We start from the raw sequence: 21,232 nt of genomic DNA, 5'->3' as shown, positions 1-21,232 counted from the left end.
CTTGCTGGGATGAATGATCACGGTGTGTACCCCGATTTAGAATAGGTACACCGTATCCCTGTGCATCGTAAGAGGCGACTAAAGGTTGGCGTCAGGAAGGTCATCCGGCCATAAAAACATTGCCTCAAACAGGGCCCCATGAGGTCATGGGGCCTGCAAGGCCAACCCCCACTCTAGCGAGGAAAAATGGCCTTAAAACGATTATTCATTCAACATGAGCATTTAGTTCCTAAACACTCGTTTTTTTTTTCCCCCCAATTTGGTTTATTTAGTTTTGCTAATTTTTGTTTCGATTTTTATTATGTCGTTTTATGTTTCATTTCTTTTTCAGACGTTCAAACAGCTACAAACTTTTGTCAAAATTTTAGATACTAGGGCATGCCCGTACTATATATAAGCTAGGACGTGCCCGTACGTGGGTGCCCGTTCCTTGCCAAAAAAAAAAAAAAAAAAAAATTTGTGTAGGGGTGTGTGTGTGTAAACATCCTAGGGCGTGCCCGTACGTGGGTGCAAAAAAACATGCGTGCAAACAACAACAACAAAAAAAAACTTTGAAACCACGTGGCAGTAACGACCACAGAACCCCCCCCCCCCTCTATTTACATGAATGGTTTGGTCCATTCGCAACGCCAAAGCGAACGGCGAACGGCTAAATCGCCATAGCTCGGTAAGTACTTGTCCGATTAATTTCAAACCTTGAAAAGGCACATCCTCGGGTCCCCAGCAATATACCTGGCAAGTTTAAAGTATATCGGACCCGTGGTTGTCGAGAAACAGCGGTCACAGACAAACAAACGTACAAACGTACAAACGTACAAACGTACAAACGTACAAACAAACACACAGAGATTACTGGAATTATAGATAGATGCAGATATGCAGTACTTGCTCTCTGTACAAGTTACAAAATGCTTGTACAGTATTTCACTCTGGAATGATCATAAGAAAGCCGGCAGATGCTTCATGCCGGCTGTTTTGATGAAGGCATAACTGGACTGGCATGCGTTCATGTTTGCGGATTATCGTAAGGCTGCAAAACAAATATGTTGCCAAACCAGTTCACTTGGGTGCCGTTTTATGGTGAAGGAGCAGAAGTTTTATACAAACAAGAAAACTGCTGAAGGTTTATTTGTATTTGGTTTATTCTCAATGAGCGAAATCTGTTTGTACACTTAAATTAATGAAGATGATACCATGAGGGAGTTTTGTGTGTTGTTTGCTGATGTATGAATAAATAAAAAAAAGTCCAGAAGACTCAGATATTTTTCACACTGGGAAATGAAAAGTTGAAGCCCCCACCGTTGAAGCGGGCTTTGTCTGTCCACTGTGGTGAGCGTCCGGTCCCCCTTGGTGGGAGGTCTTTCTCCCTAACACAGAAACATACCAAGTGCATGGAATTAAGGAGAAAACAACGATGTACAAAGAAACACTGTTACCAAGAACATCCTTATTAAAGTTAACACCACCCATCCAGAGACACATCAGACCAATGTGAGATGGTACTTTATCAGCTTTTATCCTAATATAGTTGTTTATGAAAAATGCTTAGATAGGCCAGTAATACAATTCCCTTTTAATGTCTGTTGCCTTTATGCATGAGGCTTTACCAGATCACATTGTAGTGCTAGATTGTTATTATGTCAGAAGGTATTGTAATCATTGTTGCCACCGAAATATGAGAGGTCTTATGCTTGCTGTTCCGGTATATTTCATGGACAATTCTCGACTAATTTGTCTTATGGTAAGAACAGTCATCTGAACAAACAAAATAATCCTTAAATTAACCAGATGAAAAAGACATAACATGTCATAGCTCCCGCTGTGATTTTAGTAATTTTGCTGTACGAAGTTAAAGGCTGCCAGTCGGCCATCTTTGGACAGATTACAAAATAAAATCTTCTGCATATGTATACTCTCATGTATTGTCATTGTGCCAAGTCTGAAGAAAATTGGTCCATGCATGTCTGAGAAATGGATGGGGACGCGTTTAAGTAACGCAATGGCCACCAGTCGGGCATCTTGGATCTGATCTCGAAAAAAAAATGATGTGCATATGTAAGCTATCATTTATTTTCTGTGTGCTAAGATTGAACAAGATCGGTAAATGCATTTCTGAGAAATGGTTGAGGACGTGTTCAATATCGGGTTTTTTGCAACTAAAATGGCCGCCAGTCTACCGGTCGGCCATCTTTGATCAGATCGCAAAATAAAGTGAGGCACACGTGTATGCCATCATTTACTCTGCTTGTGCCAGGTTTGAACAAAATTGGATCATGTATGTTCATGAAAGTTGGGGACACATTTAAGTCACAAAAATGGCCACCAGTAGGCCATCTTGGATCTGATCTCAAAAGAAAATGACGTGTATATGTAACCCACCATTCTTTATCCGTTTGCCAAGATTGTACAAGATCAGTAAATGCATTTCTGAGAAATGGTTGAGGACGTGTTCAATATCGGGGTTTTTGCAACTAAAATGGCCGCCAGTCTACTGGTCGGCCATCGTTGATCAGATCGCAAAATAAAGTGAGGCGCACATGTATGCCATCATGTAATCTGCTTGTGCCAAATTTGAATTAAATCGGACTATGCATGTTCAAGAAATGGTTGGGGACACATTCAAGTAACAAAATGAGCACCAGTCAGCCATATTGGATCTGTCTCGAAAAGAAATAATGTGCATATGTAAGTCGGCATTCCTTATCTGTGTGCAAAGTTTGAACAAGACCGGCAAATGCATGTCCGAGAATGGTTGAGGACGTGTTCAACATCGGGGTTTTTAAAATAACGAAAATGGCCCCCAGTCGGCCATCTTTGATATCATCGCGAAACAAAACGATGTGCAGATGTATAGCGTTGTCTTTGTGCCAAGTATGTACAAAATAGTTCCACACATCTCTGAGATATGGTTGCCGACGGACCCACAGATGGACGGATTGATGGAACAAAACCAAATCCATAAGCCCCGTTTCGGATTAAGTTCAATGGGGGCTAATAAGGATTTTGACATTGATCAGGCAAGTATAATGAAACATACATTTAAAAAATATATAAAACACTTGCATGTTTGTATTTCACGATATGAGGAAATATGTGTAGGTAAGACAATTGGGTTCAAGCTGATACACACCTTCCCCAAACCAGAATAAAGTACAAGATATGTAGGTTTGATAAACCGGAACTGAAAGTTGATAATACGATGCTAACCGCAGCGAAAAGGAACCAACACTGACGTTTCGGGGATTGACCCTCTTACTCCAACGAAGGGATAACTGTCAAAATGCCAGCTGCTCAAGGTGGTTAGCGTATCTTCATCAATCAACTCTCAGTTGATAAAACCTATCATTGGAAATATCTCTTGATATAGACTGACACTTGGCTCGACAAAGTTTAGTATTCCTTAAACTACCATATAACCGGATGATACTTCACTATATTAGATTAAAACCTGGAAATAACAGGATCAATGGGACATACAGTGGAGTGAAAAAGTTTGAGTCCACTTAATGAAATCAATGCCAAGGTTTCTCAAATCACAATTTCAAAGACAAATTTGTCATAATATTGAGGATATGTATCCATGTTCTTTAATTTATTTTAGTTATTATTGACTGACACTTTGTCTTAACAGAATAAATGAAAGGTGAATGCATTTGAAAGAAAGATGAAATTTATGTGAGCAGTCTGACGTTGCTGTGGAATGCATTACAACACTGTTGGGAAAAGATTGATTCAAACATAATCCATAAACCAATTAAAAACTGAGTTTAGGCAGTCCTCAAGGCAAAAGGGGGTCGCATTATTGATTGTATACGTAAAGATGGATTTGATTTTTCCTATTATAACAAGCATTCTGAGTATTGCGCTGCAATACATGTCCCCTACCGGCAGTCTGTCGTCCAGAAAACTGTTGGGGAAATTACCAAGGGTTATTTACCCACAGGTTCTGAATCGTTCCCAATCGCTAATTACCTCAGGACGGGCTCACCTGTGATTCGCACTCGGGACTTAGATTTATACACCTTGCAGACAGGTGAGCAGAAGCACGAGAAAATACGTTGTTGATAAAGAACCTTTCGAGTCGCTAAATATCAGTAATTTATTATATTTTCCGGTTCACGATCAATGATCGATGTGTATATATATGTTGCTCGGCTTGGCTCTGCCCCTCCCCGAAAGCGCGCGCTGTCACGCTTTTGACGTACGCGAGACGAGACTGAGGGCGCGCGTTGCGGCTTGAGGAGAACTCTAGAATAAACAAGAGATATCCATTTTAAAAAATATTTTCGGTTAATTAACGATATCTGCCAAACCACACGCCCTATCGCAAATTCCAAAAGGACATTTTAGTAGACTGACATGCTTAACAGATCTGTGAAGTTTCCCCTCGATTGGATCAAAAATGATGGAGGAGCTCGGTTTTAAAGTTTCATGCTTAAAAACGTCATAACTCTGAAACCATGTGACGCATGACGTCATGCTCGCTGACTTTTTTTTGTTTGTCATGGGTATGCGATTTTGCCTGCAAAGTTTGGCCTCGATCTGTTCAGCCGTTGCAGAGAAAAAGGGGTTTTCGTGTTTTCACGAAAAACAATGTGGCGGCCGAACCACGTGACCTGTGACCTCATAATTACCATTCAAATATTCTACAGCCCGAATCCCCCCTACGGTGAAAATTTGATCTCAATCGGTCCAATTATTGCAGAGAAAATCTTTTTTTAAAGGAAATTAAAACTTAAAATGGCACTGAGTTAAGGATCATCAGAATTATCAGAATTCCCAAAGTTCAAAATGCCATAACTTTGTGAAAAATGATCGAAACGTCGTGAACTTCGAACTTGATCTGTAGCTTATCATGAGGAAGCCATGTGCCAAGTTTGAAATCATTAGCATTAAGAGTTTAGAAAAGAAGTCCGGAAAACTGTTCTTTGCGTGACGGACTGACAGACTGACGGACGGACAGATGGACAGATGGACAGACGGAGGGACAGCGTGCAAACCTATAGTCCCTTCCGGTGTACACAGGTAGGGGACTAATAAGTGTTGTTATATCCTTAAGAGTTTATGGAAATCCCTTAAAAGTTGGTTTCTTATAATAATTAGCCTGTCCTATGCACAGCTGGAGACAGGGTATTGTAATCACTTCTGTGTGTGTGGTGTGTGTGTGTGTGGTGTGTGGTGTGTGTGTGTGTGTGTGTGTGTGTGTGTCTGTGTGTGTGTGTTTGTGTGTGTGTGTGTGTGTGTGTGTGTGTGTGTGTGTGTGTGTCTAGCAGGGCCGTAACTTTTTTACCATTTGAGTTTTGTCATCAAATTTTCACCAAAGCGTTATTATGATAATACAGAGAAGACAAGTTAATAATTTTGTCAAAAGGTCAAAAGGGTAAAGGTCAGCGTCACCTAAAATCATCAATTTTCATCCAACTGACCTGACATTTAAGGAATCTGCATATCGGGTCACTGAATTTGTGCACCAATCAAAAGCTAGAAGCTGATTATTGTTTTAGATCTAAAGCTGAAAGAGTGCATAAAATCTTAAATTTTCATTTTGTATATTTTAAAACTGTTTTCGTTATTTTGAGCAAACAGAAGAAGAAGAAAAAGAAGAAGAAGAACACGACTAATTACAAACAGACGTGGATGGGTTTTGCATTTCACATACTTTCTAGTTTATTTTGTTATCACATTAAATTAATACATTTTCTACTGGACTCATACTTTTGCACCGCACGATATATCAATCAAATCGACAAAATATAAAAATAATGCTGATGGATATGTCATAAAAGTTTGTAATTGCAAAGATGATGACGTTGGAAGAACAAAGGTCGTCACTTTCAGGCAAATTGAGCGTGAGGAACAACAAAACAACAACAAAAACGGCACTCAGTAGAGAGCATACCTCAACCAGGTGAACAGTTTACATTTTGTATCCCAGAGTAGACCAGAAAAATCACAATACAGATTTACATTTAATCAAAATCATCCGTGCACAACTTTTTGAGATATCCTGCTTTGTATAGTTTTTGGCCCCATCATCCATTTGTGAAGAATCACTTAAAAACTTCTAATAGCCGGATCCGGATCTTCACCAAAATTGAATCGATTCTTCCTTGTCCCACACACAACCTGTCCAAAGTAGTTTCGTCCAAATCCGTCCACAACTTTTTGAGATATCCTGCTGTGTATAGTTTTTGGCCCCATCATCCATTTGTGAAGAATCACTTAAAAACTTCTAATAGCCGGATCCGGATCTTCACCAAAATTGAATCGATTCTTCCTTGTCAAACACACAACCTGTCCACCAAGTTTAGTCCAAATCCGTCCACAACTTTTTGAGATATCTTGTTCACAAATGGACAGACAGACAGACAAACAGACAGACAGGGGTGAAAACATAACTCCATCCACCTTTGGTGGCGGAGGTAATGAAATTGACAAACAATAAACAAACAGAGGTAAGAGCAAGAAGACATCATACTTCTCTTGCTGCTCCTTTCGTTTCTGTGCAAAGTACTTCTTCTTGATATCCTGCATGTCGTGGTTGAGGCGCTCATTGTCTGCTTTGTATTCCTGACACTGCGACTCGTACATGTTGAGCTCAGCTGCCAGACTCTAAACAAGGCAGAAGCACAGTTTCGCAAATAAACCCTCCAACCAGGCTTTAATAGTTGTGGTGTTTACTCTGCAACACTGGAGGCATAATTATTTTTTCTTTCTGGTGCTTTGTCTTGATGCACATCCAGTGCTGCAAGGTTAGGGCAAGATTTTGCAATTTGTTCAGGGTTCTGGTGAAAGCTCGCCTCCTCTTCGCAAAGCACACCATGGGATTTTTAACATCCACCAACTAACGCTGGCAGATTGGAAGCCCAGTTGAAGATCCATCCAATGGACGTTACACACATTGATGGCCTTGCCTGAAGAACCTCCACTCACTCGTTCGTTTTTTTTCCCACCTGTGGAACCAACTTCCACATTTTCTTCAATCTAATTCTGCCCTCCACGAAGGTCTCAAAGACAGCTGTTCACCACCATCTCAGATTATCCCCCATCCACAACAATAACAACATGCATTTTAAGGCCATTTTCCCTGCTAGAGCGGGGGTTAGCCTTGCGGTCCCCATGACAATGTTCTCCATTTTGCCCTATTTTCTGCAACTCCCCTTGTTAACCCCCTTGCCCTCATTTCTTCTTCCACCATCTTTAGCCAAGTCCTTCTCGGTCTTCCCCGTCCTCTACTTCCTTCTACATTCATTTCCATCACTCTTCTCAACCAGTCACTTTCATCCTTCCTCAACACACGACCAAACCATCTCAACCTGTTCCTCTTCACAGCATCCATCACAGGCTCTATTCCCATCATCTTTCGCAATTCATCATTTGTCTTCCTCTCTCTCAACTCTACTTCGCACATCCACCGAACCATTCAGATTATCCCCCATCTGAAACCATGATATTGTCTCCCCTGTCAACCTCCCTCCCCCACCCCAAGTCTTTTTGATATTGTCTCCCCTGTCAACCTCCCTCCCCCACCCCAAGTCTTTCCTTCCTGGGAGTTTTCTCCTGTGTCCATCTTGTCCACCCCATGCATCCTCCCCTCGCTCTAACTCCTCTCTGCATCCCTTTTTTGTTCAAGTCTCTCTTTATTTTGTCCCTCAACCCTGCTGCTGATGTCGCCCCCTCTTTCTCCTGTTCCTTTTCACCTGTTGCATCCTTATCCATTCCGTGTTCCAGCTCTTCCATGAGCCTTGACTTTGTATCCCCAAAAGTCCCGCCCCAAAAACAAAAAACAAATAGAGAAACAAGAAAGACCAGAATGACAGTTTATAGCTCGGCCGAAATTGAAATCCAAGATAGACAGCTGAGATGCTCCACCAACAGAGGCTCAGAGGCGGTTGTGTGTACCAACAGGTTATCCTGCTAGCACGTGAGCATAGCCGAGCAATGTTAATCTTCCATTGTAGTAATAACAAAATAAACACCGAGATAAGGTAGGACAGGAGGCAATTGAGGTAAACAGAATGATGCAAAGTTTCATAAAAACACATTTTCTAGGGCCATGTGATTATGATACCTGATAATGGATTGAGAGGGAAGGCTGATATCTAATACGACAACAAATAAATAAAAAATAATAAATCGTCTCACCTCCCCGAGGAGAGGTTGAAATGAGAGTAGAATGTGTGTCCAAGCTTTGCAATCTGTGGTTATGTTTCGGTGCTCTGTGTTTTGTGGTGGCTACCTTCATCTGTTTGGCCTTCTTGCGCAGCGCCTGCTGGTAAATGAGCAACTGTTCTGCTACTTCCGGTCCAGGCTGACGTGCTTGGGTATTCTTCAGTTCCCTGAACAGTTTTTCATTTTCCTGTCAACATACAGTCCATTAGACATTCACATGATCCAAAGTAAGCTTCATTGCAAGTTGCTTTTCATATAGCTTTATAGATCATACTTGCGATATGATATTACACTTACATGATATTTTTGTCTTAACATTTTAAACAGTGACATGAAAATAAGTCTGATATAATTTAACAACCATGAAAATATATAAAATTCACTTCGATGCCCAATAGTTGGTTTAAGCGGACTAGAACACCGGCTCACTACAGGAGCGGAAAAAGGATCCCTCACTACAGGATCCCTCAGATCGGCAGTCTGCAGCCTCCTCACTCTCTGCAGACCTGGACAAAATCACAGACTGGGCAAACAAATTGAACATGTCTTTCAATCCTGATAAATCTCACACTCTTACGATGTCTCTCCGAAAAGACCGACTGGAAAACCCTCCCATCCACTTTCTGAATAATCCTCTCCAAGAAGTTCTGTCACTCAAGCTTTTGGGTCTCACTATCTGCCATGATCTTTCCTGGGAAAACCACATTTCAAATCTGGCCTCCAAAGCCAGTCGCCGACTGGGCATCCTCCGTCGTGCAAAGTCCTTCCTTGGCACACCTGAGCTCCTCACCACACACAAGGCTTTCATCCGCAGCTCTATGGAATACTGCTCTCCCCTCTGGTCTGGTGCTCCTGCCTCACACACACCTAGCCCGTCTTCACGCTGTTGAAACCAAAGCGTTCAGAATCATTGGAATCTCCCGCGATGAAGCTAACTCCAAGGGCCTTTCACTCACTCACCGCAGGCAGGTTGGTGGTCTTTCCGTCTTCTACTGACTCCTCTCTGGCCTTGCCCCCCCAGCCCTCTCTGGGCTCTGTCCCCCAAACATTCCTACAGGTCGCACAAGATCTGCCTGCAACCCTCTTATGGTTAAACTGCCAAAATCAAAGACTTTCTGCTCACCTTCACTCCTTCATTCCTCTTTTCTCCCGCCTCTGGAACAAACTCCCTCACTCTCTTCAATCCCACTCCACCCTCCAGGTCTTTAAAACAGCTGTTCACCACCATCTGTTATCCTCCCCCATCCAAAACCTTGATCTTTTCTACCCCCGCTAATTTCGGTCCCCTTGTGTTTTATACCTCTCCCCCCCGCCCCCCTCCCCTTCCCACGCCTCCTACCCCCAAGCCCTCTCCCTCCCACACTTCTCCCTGCTCTCAAATGTTGTGGTTGTGTGCTTCCCCTTCTCTCCCCATCTTGTCTTCCGCTCCCTCTTTTTGTCTATTTTGTTTGTCTGGTTGATTTGTTTGTGAAATTAATGTTAGCTCTTTCACGAGCCTCGATTCAGTATACAAAAAAAAAAAAAAAAAAAAAAAAAAAAAAGGGTCATTCCTCTTTGGGGTATGTATATTACAGTCGATCTATGGTCGGGTCTCAAGAACATTGGGTGTGTTCATTTACCAAGTTTCTTGTGGACAGATCGCCAAGTGGTTTAAGCCTTTGAGCAAGTACTCCATTTTAAACCGTTAAGGAACGGCTGGCTTGGCAAGCGCGAGCTAGCTGTTTGGTAAAGGAGCACAACCCGAGCTTCTCCCTTTCAGTTTCGTATCAAACAGTGGGAGCGAGTTTCAAAAGTTCGCTACGAAAAATGCCATGGTAGCGGCAGAAAGGGCCATGTTATTCACCCAACATTTGTGGGTTATATAGAGTACAGTAGATTTTCTCTCAGTTCTGTAAGGAAACCTTACTTCACGGATGTCGGGATTCCTCCAAATTTCTTCATTTAGTGTTATAAAGAGCATAAGCGACTGTTTAAAAAGATAAGCATGCGTGTTTGTGGTGTATAATATTTGTACTTCCTGTAGAAGCTGTTGCTCCAACGGAAACGCCATTATAACTATAAGCTATTTATACACGTTATCACTGCAGGAAAAACGCCTTGGAGAAGTGGGACATTATTAGTATTAATATTGTTTTGTAATAACATTAACAATATGCGACTATCATTAATTTTTTTTATTAAAAGCGTCTTTGGACAAACACCGCGATAAAGCTAATTTAACATGATATACACCTCAACACGCAACGCCATTGACGGCAATGGCAAGGAAAACCTGCTCGGGGGAGAAAACCCCCTTGGGGAGGGGGGCAAATGAATGCGCTACAACCTTCATTATGTAACCCTTGGTCATCCTGTCAAATTTGGTTGAGATTGGATAAGTAAGGATGGAATGTGTTGGCGTCAAAAATTCATCAGACAGACGCCAAATGGCATATTTTAGTATGATGATAATGATGATTCTCCTTACTCTGTAATATTTCAGATTATAAAAATGTAATGCTTTTCACAAGGTCAAGCTTTCAATCTGCTGCTCAAAAAGTATTAACTGCCATCACAAGGTTTCAATGTGGGTATTCAAAAAAATGTAGGTTTATTTGAACTTTACGTATTTCTCTTAACTTTACGAATTTAATTGCAACTTTGAAAAAGAAAAACACCAGGCGCTGGTGCAACGGCCTCATTCTAAATTATTAAACTAATCTATGGGCAACTGCATCAGAATCATATCCATCCCCCCAGAAATTATGCAAAGTAGCAGTCAGGTGCAGCACACAATCTTGATGAAGAGGTGAAGCCGCTTCGATATTTGGATTTGTCCTTCCTTCTATCCGTCCGACACAAATGCAGAAGAAGAAAAACCTTTCTAACCCACTGTGTTTAATTCTAAAGGGTCTAAAGTGTATTTCTAGAGGTTCTAAAGGGTAATTATAAGGGGTTCTAAAGGGTAATTGTAATGGGTTTTAAAGGGTAATTGTAATGGGCTCTAAAGGATAATTCTAAAGGGTAATTACAAAGGGTTCTAAAGGGTGATTCTTGAGGATAATTCTGAAAGATAATTCGAAAGGATAATTCTAAAGTGTAATTCTGAAGGGTAATTCTAAAGGGTTCGAAAGGATGATTCTAAAGGATAATTCGAAAGGACAATTCTAAAGGGTAATGCTGAAGGGTAATGCTGAAGGGTAATGCTGAAGGGTGATTATATAGGGTTCTAACAGGTAATTCCAAAGGGTAATTCTAAAGAGTAATTCCAAAGGGTAATTCTAAAGAGTAATGCTAAGGGGTTCTTATAGGGTAATTCTATACTTCTAAAGGGTAATTATGGGGAGTTCTAAAGGGTAATTATAGGCAGTTATAAAGGGTCATTCTTGATTTGCAAAGGGTAATTCTAGAGGGTTCTAAAGGGTAATTCTCGACTTCTAAAGGGTAATTCTATGGGGTTCTAAAGGGTAATTCTATAGAGTTCTGAAGGGTAATTCTATAGGGTTCTAAAGGGTAATTCTATACTTCTAAAGGGTAATTATAGGGATTTCTAAAGGGTCATTCTAGATTTGTAAAGGGTAATTCTAGAGGGTTCTAAAGGATAATTCTAGATTTCTAAAGGGTAATTCTAGAGGGTTCTAAAGGGTAATTATATACTTCTAAAGGGTAATTATAGGGGGTTCTAAAGGGTATTTCTAGGGAGTTCTAAAGGGTAATTCAAGACTTCGAAAGGGTAATTCTCGACTTCTAAAGGGTAATTCTAGGTGGTTCTAAAGGGTACTTTTAGAGGGGTCTAAAGGGTAATTCTAGACTTCCAAAGGGTAATTCTAGGGATTTCTAAAGGATAATTCTAGAGGGTTCCAAAGGGTAATTCTAGAGGGTTCTAACGGGTAACTGTAAAGGGTTTTGCTCATTCTAGGCTCTTGCTTATTTCAAATTAAAAATGCCAAACTGAACCGCTTCCTTGGGGCACAAGTGTCATTTTTTAATTTTATTTGACATTAACAAATGATTTTGTTTTTCATATATTCAGCATTGAAGAAAAGGGGAGATGTTATTGAAATCAGTCAGCTGCAGATGTACTTTAATATACACCATTCATTCTCTTAGCTCACAAAATCTATACACCCTGACGACACTTTTTCAAAGCTCTAGTTTTCCTTTAGGAAATCTGAACATAGTTGTCCATTTGAAACATAACAAGTGAAGAATACACAGATTATTTGTGGACACATCAAATTGCAATTTGAGATAACATTCACAGCATTTTTCTCAGGCTTTGCACCACACCTCAAATCACAGGCTCCACAGGCATGCCGAGGAGGAATTTTTCACATCTTGAGCTGGATAGTCAAACACGTGATCTCAGATGCACTGTAAGACCCATGCGCATACCTCCTGCGTAGCCTTTGACACAGTTTGACAAAGTTGTCAAATTTAAGCACAAGTTGATTTAATAATTTATTTTGCAGGACATTTGTCATTTGGTGTGACAAGGAAGAATCGATTCGATATTGGTGAAGATCTGAATATGGATTCGGATGTGACAATAATTTAATTTTTAAAGTGATTCTTCACCATTGACTGATATGGCCAACCAGGCGGAGGTATGCTCTCTACTGAGTGCCATTCTAGTTTCCTCCTGTGTCTGTAATTGAGTCCGTGTGGAGCGTCCCTCACCTTATCCTATTACTATTAGCTTTACCTCAACATTTTTATTGCGCTTGCGTTATTTTCATTAAATCATTAGTTGTTGATTTTCATTTTCTTGTCTTATTTCGTTTCTTTGTTTGTGGGTTCGGGTTAACCCAGCATCAGTCTCTCGCCCACTCCCTCTCCCTCCCATCTCTCCCCCAATCCTTTCTTCTTCCCCTCTCCTACCAATCTCTGCCCCACTCCCATCTCTCCTCTCTCCACCACTTCCCTCCTAGTCCAGTTGCCAGGACATGAAACCCGGAAATTGTCAGTACTATAAGGTTTTTTGGTGGATTAGTAATGGTTAAGGGGTATATATGACAGAACCACCTCTTGCCGCTGGAGCAACTTTGGGGAATTTCCGTTATTTGCATAAATCCAAGATGGCCACCGCCGACCTTGGTTCAAATAGAAAATCAGCAATAACTTTTGATAGAATCAAGCTAGAAGGATGATTTTGGTACCTACACATAGATTTTCACACATGGCGGATGCAATGAAAGTGTCAAATTTTTTTTATGATGTTGCTAGACAACCATAATCCAAGATGGCCACTGTTTTGATGTGGCTAAATAGCTAATCGGCCATAACTTTTGATATATTTCTCTTTCTCCCTCCTTTTGCTTTAAATATTTCCCTATTGATTCTTGTCTTTTTGCAATTGTTGTTTTCATGTTTTGTTATGCATTATATTTTGCACTCTGTCAAAGCGCCTTTGGGCTTCATGAAAAGCGCTATACAAAATAAATGAATTATTATTATTATTATATAATCATGCTAGAAGGTTGATTTTGGTATCTACCCATAGGTTTTCCCATATGGCAGAAGCAATGGAGGCTCAAATTATGGTTTTCATGTTGCTAGGCCCTTGCTAGTCAACTCAAATCCAAGATGGTCGCAATTGACACTTGGTAGGAATCAGATTTAAAAACACGAAAACAATATGACAACCAAAATGTTTATTACATTTTTTAATAATAACCTTGCTGGGTCCACGAACACAAATTGCAATAAAATAATTCATAACTCAATAAACCATTTTAAACACACAACCTAGCACCCCGACTATCAACTATACTTGTACATCAATCATCTTTGTACATATCAGGGTACATTTGCATCTGTAACAATGTGCTAATATGTAGCACACCGCACGTCTTTCTAAAACTAGCACATCATGTCATCTTGAGTATATATGTCTAGTACTCGAGAGGACAAAGGCCAGGATCCACTAGCCCTATATCGTTGTCATCATTGGTGTCATCCTCTTCTTCACCATTCATCGTGGCATCGTCCTCGTGTTTCGTCATTGGGTTATGGCACCCATCTATTGAACCCTCACAATGACAGTAGGTTGTGCAGGACAGGTCTGCCCCAAAGCAGCTGCAGTTCGCTTGTGCGCAAGCATTTCCTGTGGCTTTGCACTGACAGCTTATGACCTTCATTAACTCAGGCGGTGCTGGTGGTCCCTTTGCGATTACTGGAGACGGTATGCTGTTGAGAATCTCCCAACCGTAGTTAGTTATACAGAGCGAAGGGGCATTCTGCTTGTCTGCTGCTTTCCACAGTATCGTTTGATGGTGCGATCTGAGCATATGAAGGAGCAAGCTTTCATCTGTGGGAGGGAGGGATTTCACTAGGGGTGGCTTACCCTTCTTCTTTGTGTAGATGGCATGTTGGGCGGCGTTCATGCTGGTGCATTTTGGCTGACCATATAGTACAGCGAAGAACTCTTGACCCGTTTTCAGCAGGTCTTCATGTGTAGCCGTCTCCTCTCCGATGACAGAGTAAAGCCCTGGAAAGTCTCCTTCTTGGAGTTTGCTGAGGGTGGTGATTTTTCCCTTTTTGAAGGGATATGACACTGTCACACCCTGTCACCGCATGCATTCCAAGGAGCTGGAGGCTCTTTTCTCCGAGAGCAGTTGCAATTTGGTTGATGTGCCACACACTCTCGTCCCACTTCTCCATCTGCACCAAAGCAGTGATCCCCAGCTTCCAAACCCAGAATATCAGAATGATGAAAACGTCTGTGTCATCACTGATTATGCGAGTCACCCTTTTCCCTTCATGAACAGCCTGAAGCATGTATCTGACCATCAACACATCTGCCTCATCATGGCTGAACGGTACTTCCTCCTAGTCAGGTTCACTATGTCAATAAATTATATTTCGTTCAAAATCATGGTAGATTAGCAAACCTATACATTTTTGGAAAGGTTATAGCATAAGGAAACTAAAAATCAATGTTTACATTTGGAGAGATACCTGTATGGCGGCCATTTTGGATTTTCAAAATGGCCACTGCAAAATACATATTTTGTTCTATTTCTGCCTCTAATTACCCTAAAAACTTTAAAAAATATACTAAACCTATATTTTCAGGGACAAGGAATCCAATGAAAGTATCAAATTAGTGCTATGGGGAATGGTAAGACACGAATCAAAGGTTTTGAATTGCAAAATACTGTCTTTATATTCGCGATAAGTTGCATAATCAAATACATGTTATCATTTTGTACAGGCAGTTAATAACATCAAAATGTGTCACAATAATTCATATCACCAAACATACACAGGCAGTCAGCAAAATCATATATACACATGCAATCAGTATAACTTCACATCTACACAGGCAGTCAATGACAAAATATACACAGGCAGTCAATGGCATCAAACATACACGATTACAGAATATGCCATTTAGAGTTCGTCATCACTGTCCTGTGTGTCGTATCCGACAATATAGTCCGCATCGTTTTCACAGTCCGTTCCACACAAGCAAAGGTCGGTCAAATTGATTGGCAAATCGAATTGGTCGAATGGTCGATCGAATCGAATTTGATGAATCGAATCGAATCGGATCGATCGAATTGGTCGAATGGTCGAATGGTCGATCGAAGCGATTGGTCGAATGGTCGAATTGGTCGAATGGAATTGGTCGATTGGTCGAATTGGTCGAATCGAATTGGTCGGAATTGGCAAATGTAAACATTGATTTTCAGATTTCCCATGTAATAACGTTTCCAAAAATGTATAGGTTTGCTAATCTACCATGATTTTGAACGAAAAAACATAGTGAACCTGACTATCCTCTCCAACCATCAGAACATCCACGCCCAGTGTGTATGTGCAAAGTAGACGTGAGAGAAGTCTTTTGTTAGCCTTGCTATTAAGGATGACTTCTCGCTTAGGAAGAGGAGACGTGAGTGTGAGGTTGGGAGTACCAGCACCAGCACCACCAGCACGGCGTGACCTTTCATGATCCTTAGCCGACATATTGCCATAGCGGTCAAAGATCACTTTGGGATTCCACTGTAGGGCTGCAGTCTGGTCCCCATGCTTGTAGCTACTGTAGATACTGGACCACCACAGGGCCAGACGATGTGGTACAGTAGCGTTCCTGCATCAACAATCACTTCTGTGACAGGGTGTGACACAGTGTCGTATCCCTTCAACAAGGGAAAGATCACCGCCCTCAGCAAACTCCAAGAAGGAGACTTTCCCGGGCTCTACTCTGTCATCGGAGAGGAGACGGCTACACATGAAGACCTGCTGAAAACGGGTCAAGAGTTCTTCGCTGTACTATATGGTCATCCAAAATGCACCAGCATGAACGCCGCCCGACATGCCATCTACACAAAGAAGAAGGGTAAGCCACCCCTAGTGAAATCCCCCCCTCCCACAGATGAAAACTTGCTCCTTCATATGCTCAGATCGCACCACCAAACAACACTATGGAAAGCAGCAGACAAGCAGAATGCCCCTTCGCTCTGTATAACTAACTTCGGTTGGGAGATTCTCAACAGCATACCGTCTCCAGTAATTGCCAAGGGACCACCAGCACCTCCTGAGTTAATGAAAGTCATAAGCTGTCAGTGCAAAGCCACAGGAAATGCTTGCGCACAAGCGAACTGCAGCTGCTTTGGGGCAGGCCTGTCCTGCACAACCTACTGTCATTGTGAGGGTTCAATAGATGAGTGCCATAACCCAATGACGAAACACGAGGACGATGCCACGATGAATGGTGAAGAAGAGGATGACACCAATGATGACAACGATATAGGGCTAGTGGATCCTGGCCTTGGTCCTCTCGAGTACTAGACATAAATACTCAAGATGACAAGATGTGCTAGTTTTAGAAAGGCGTGCGGTGTGCTACATATTAGCGCATTGTTACAGATACAAATGTACCCTGATATGTAGAAACATGATTGATGTATAAGTATAGTTGATAGTGGGAGTGCAAGGTTGTGTGTTTAAAATGGTTTATTGAGATGTTGTGAATTATTTAATTGTAATTAATATGTTCGTGGACCCAACAATGTTATTATTTAAAAATGTAATAAACATTTTGGTTATCATATTGTTTTCGTGTTTCTAAATCTGATTCCTACCAAGTGTCAATTGCGACCATCTTGGATTCGAGTTGACTAGCAAGGGCCTAGCAACATGAAAACCATAATTTGAGCCTTCCATTTCCTCTGCCATATGGGAAAACCTATGGGTAGATACCAAAATCAACCTTCTAGCATGATTCTATCAAAGGTTATGGCCGATTAGCTATTTAGCCACATCAAAACAGTGGCCATCTTGGATTATGGTTGTCTAGCAACATCAAAAACTTTTTTTGACACTTTCATTGCATCTGCCATGTGTGAAAACCTATGTGTAGGTACCAAAATCATCCTTCTAGCTTGATTCTATCAAAAGTTATTGCTGATTTTCTATTTGAACCAAGGTCGGCGGTGGCCATCTTGGATTTATGCAAATAACGGAAATTCCCCAAAGTTGCTGCAGCGGCAAGAGGTGGTTCTGTCATATATACCCCTTAACCATTACTAATCCACCAAAAAACCTTATAGTACTGACAATTTCCGGGTTCACATAGGGTTTATCATAGGTGGCAACTGGACTATCCCCCTCCCCTTTCTCTCCCACACTGCTCGCCCTCTCCCACTCTCTCTTTCCCCCACTCTCGCTCTCCCCCACTCTCGCTCTCCCCCACTCTCGCTCTCCCCCACTCTCGCTCTCCCCCACTCTCGCTCTCCCCCACTCTCGCTCTCCCCCACTCTCGCTCTCCCCCACTCTCGCTCTCCCCCATTCTTGCTCTCCCCCACTCTATCTCTGCCCTCTCTTGTCTCCCTCTCCACTACCCTCCTGATCCCCTCTCATGTCTCCATCACTCATTTGTCTCCCCCACTCCCCACTCCACTGTCTCCCCCACTCCCATATCTCTCCCCCACTCCCATATCCCTCCCCCACTCCCCTCCCCCCACTCCCTATCTCTCCCCCCCCCCCACTCCCTATCTCTCCCCCCACTCCCTTAACATCCCCTCCATCCCCCACACCCTTCTCTCCACTTCCTTCTCTCTCCCCTCACGTAGCTCTCCCTCCCCCACTCCCTCGCCTCCCATCCCACTCCCTCCCCCCACGCCTCTCCTCTCTACTTGTCCATGCTCTATCCTTTTTAAATGGCTTTTTAATTTCCTTTTCAGTTTTTCTTTTCCCTTTCACAATTCACTTATTACTTAATTTGATATCTGATGTACCATGCTCGTTACAGAGTGCCTGTGCCACCAAAGCAGCTTCCTGAGCAATGCTTATACAATTGTCAATTTTGGGAAGCTGTCAAACACGAATGGGACAATATTGACATTTCTCGGTGCAAGAAGCTTTTCCATATTCAGATCTGGCCAACCAGGAGAGATCTTGTGAAAGTTCGACCAAAAACTGGATTATTTCAAGAAAGCTAAGTGACAAGCTATTCCATACTGATTTGTACATTTATTTCTGCATGTTCTGGTGTTTTTTTTATTTTGATGTATGGTAAAATAAGTACTGTGTAGCACCACCTGGCGGTGGCGGCAGGGGGTAATAAATACTATTTCCTTTTTTACCTGGGCAACACTGAGGTTAAATCACTCGGTGTTGCCCACTATATGTTCAACAGTATATAAAGCACATCGCTATATGTTCAATAGTACTTGTAAAATAAATTTATGAAAATGCATGCAGTGCCTTCAGAAAGTATTCACACCCCTTGATTTTTCACATTTTGATGAGTTACAGCCTGAACTTAAAATGGATTAAATTGAGTTTTTTTGTCACTGATCTACACATAATATTTCATGTCAAAGTGCAATTTTTTTTTTATAGAATTTTTTTACATAAATCTATTCTTTAGAATAAAAAAAAAAAAGTAATACAGAAATATCAAATTTACATAATTATTCAACCCCTTAAGGCCTCAGCCAATACTTCAAAGAAGTGCCTTTGGCAGGGATTACAGCTTTGAGTCTTCTTGGGTACGTCTGTATCAGCTTTGCACATCTGGATTTGGGGAGTTTCTCCCATTCTTCCATGCAGATTTGCTCAAGATCTGTCAAGTTGGATGGGGAGCTTCTGTGAACAGTGATCTTCAAGTGTTTCCACAGATTTTCAATGGGATTAAAGTCTGGGCTTTGGCAGGGCTACTCAAGGACTTTCATGTTCTTGATCTGAAGCCATTCCAGTGTTCGTTTGGCTGTATGCTTGGGGTATTTGTCCTCTTGCAACGTAAATCTTCACCACAGTCTAAAATCCTTTGCACTCTGAAGCAGGTTCTCCTCAAGGATTTTCCCGTATTTGGCTACATTCATTGTTCCCTTTATCCTTGAAAGTATCCCAGTCCCTGCCGCTGAAATGCATCCCCATAGAATGATGCTGCCACCAACATGCTTCAGGGTATCGATGGTGTTAGATGGGTGATGAGCTGTGCTCGGTTTATGCCAGACATAGTCCTTTGCATTCAGGCCAAAGAGTTCAATTTTTCTCTCATCAAACCACATAATTTTTGCGTCATGATCTCAGAGTCTTTTACGTGCCTTTTTACAAACTCCAGGTGTGCTGTCATGTGCTTTTTCTGAGGAGTAGCTTCTGTCTGGTCACTCTCCCATAAAGCCTAGATTTGTGAAATGCTGTAGAGACTGTTGTCCTTCTGACAGGTTCTCCCATCTCAGCCAAGGAACTCTGTAGTTCTGTCAGAGTGGTCATTGGTTTCTTGGTCACCTCCGTGACCAAGGTCCTTCTTGCCCAGTTGCTCCGTTTGGTCAGATTGCCAGCTCTACGAAGGGTCTGGATAGTTCCATATATTTTCCATTTCCTGGTGATGGAGTTCACTGTGCTCTTGGGAATTTTCAACACTAAAAATTGTTTTTATACCCTTCCACAGATCTATGCTTCCTCACAATTCTATCTCGGAGTTCTACGGACAGTTCCTTGGACTTCATGGTAGAGTTTCTGCTCTGACATGCACTATCAACTGTGGGACCTTGTATAGAAAGGTGTGTTTCTTTCAAAACCATGTCCAATCAACTGAATTCGCTACAGGTGGACACCAATCAATTTATTCTTTATACATTCTTTATACAATTATTCTTTATACATTTCCAAACCCCTTGGCCAATTTCCCAGAAATTCGCTGTCTGGCATTTTTATTTCACACGCGAAGTTTCATCATCACATTAAACACTTTAAATTCTTTATCATATCGATGTAAAAACATGAAATAACAGCACTTTCGGGCTGTGGGCGATCGAACATCGAAGCGAATGTGACTCCCTTTGGTGGGAGAGGGGAGTTCATTAGACTGCGCCTCCACTTTCAAAGGTCGATACTCGTATGCAGAATGGATCGTAATATACAAAAGGGTTCACAGTCTCCGTCGCACAACGCTGAGTATAACGAGTGGTCACAATCCTGAAGACTCTCTCTCTCTAATTTCCTGTGTGTATGTGTGCGTGTGCACACACACAAGCGTGTGTGGACTTGAGTGTGTGTATGTGTGTGTGTCCATGCATAAATATGCTATGTTAAAAGCTCCTCAAATAACCTTGACATATTCGAAAAGGATGAACCAGTAAAAATTTGAAAATTTTCACATTTCCTAAAATAGGTTGCTATGATGGTACATCCTTACTGATCTGGCTGCTGTGCTTGTACATCCTTACTGATCTGGCTGCTGTGCTTGTACATCCTTACTGATCTGGCTGCTGTGCTTGTACATTCTTACTGATCTGGCTGCTGTGCTTGTACATCCTTACTGACGGCTGTTATGCTTGTACACCCTTACTGATGGCTGCTAAGTGCTATGCTTGTACACCCTTACTGATGGCTGCTAAGTGCTATGCTTGGACACCCTTACTGATGGCTGCTATGCTTGTACACCCTTACTGACGGCTGTTATGCTTGTACACCCTTACTGACGGCTGCTAAGTGCTATGCTTGGACACCCTTACTGATGGCTGCTAAGTGCTATGCTTGGACACCCTTACTGATGGCTGCTAAGTGCTATGCTTGTACACCCTTACTGACGGCTGTTATGCTTGTACACCCTTACTGATGGCTG

At 41.8% G+C, this 21,232-nt stretch overlaps 1 protein-coding gene across 4 annotated transcripts in view; it reads right to left on the bottom strand.

Annotated features, from left to right (window-relative positions):
* Positions 1-328: 328 nt before the first annotated feature.
* Positions 329-21,232, bottom strand: part of CFAP58 (cilia and flagella associated protein 58) — a 174,439-nt gene continuing 153,535 nt past the window's right edge. For all 4 annotated transcript variants that reach the window (XM_078774760.1, XM_078774759.1, XM_068109803.2 and 1 more), the window contains 3 exons: positions 8,240-8,359; positions 6,479-6,612; positions 329-1,367 (listed from right to left, as the gene is read on the bottom strand). In XM_078774760.1, coding sequence (XP_078630886.1) covers positions 1,256-1,367; positions 6,479-6,612; positions 8,240-8,359 — 366 coding nt within the window. In that variant the 3' untranslated portion in view covers positions 329-1,255. The remainder of the gene's footprint in view (positions 1,368-6,478; positions 6,613-8,239; positions 8,360-21,232) is intronic.

This window comes from Myxine glutinosa, chromosome 3 (assembly GCF_964187855.1).
Source record: "Myxine glutinosa chromosome 3, kmMyxGlut1.1, whole genome shotgun sequence".
Classification (NCBI taxonomy): Eukaryota; Metazoa; Chordata; class Myxini; order Myxiniformes; family Myxinidae; genus Myxine; species Myxine glutinosa.
The sequence above is the reverse complement of the archived record's forward strand: the minus strand, read 5'-3'. Positions and strand labels throughout refer to the sequence as shown.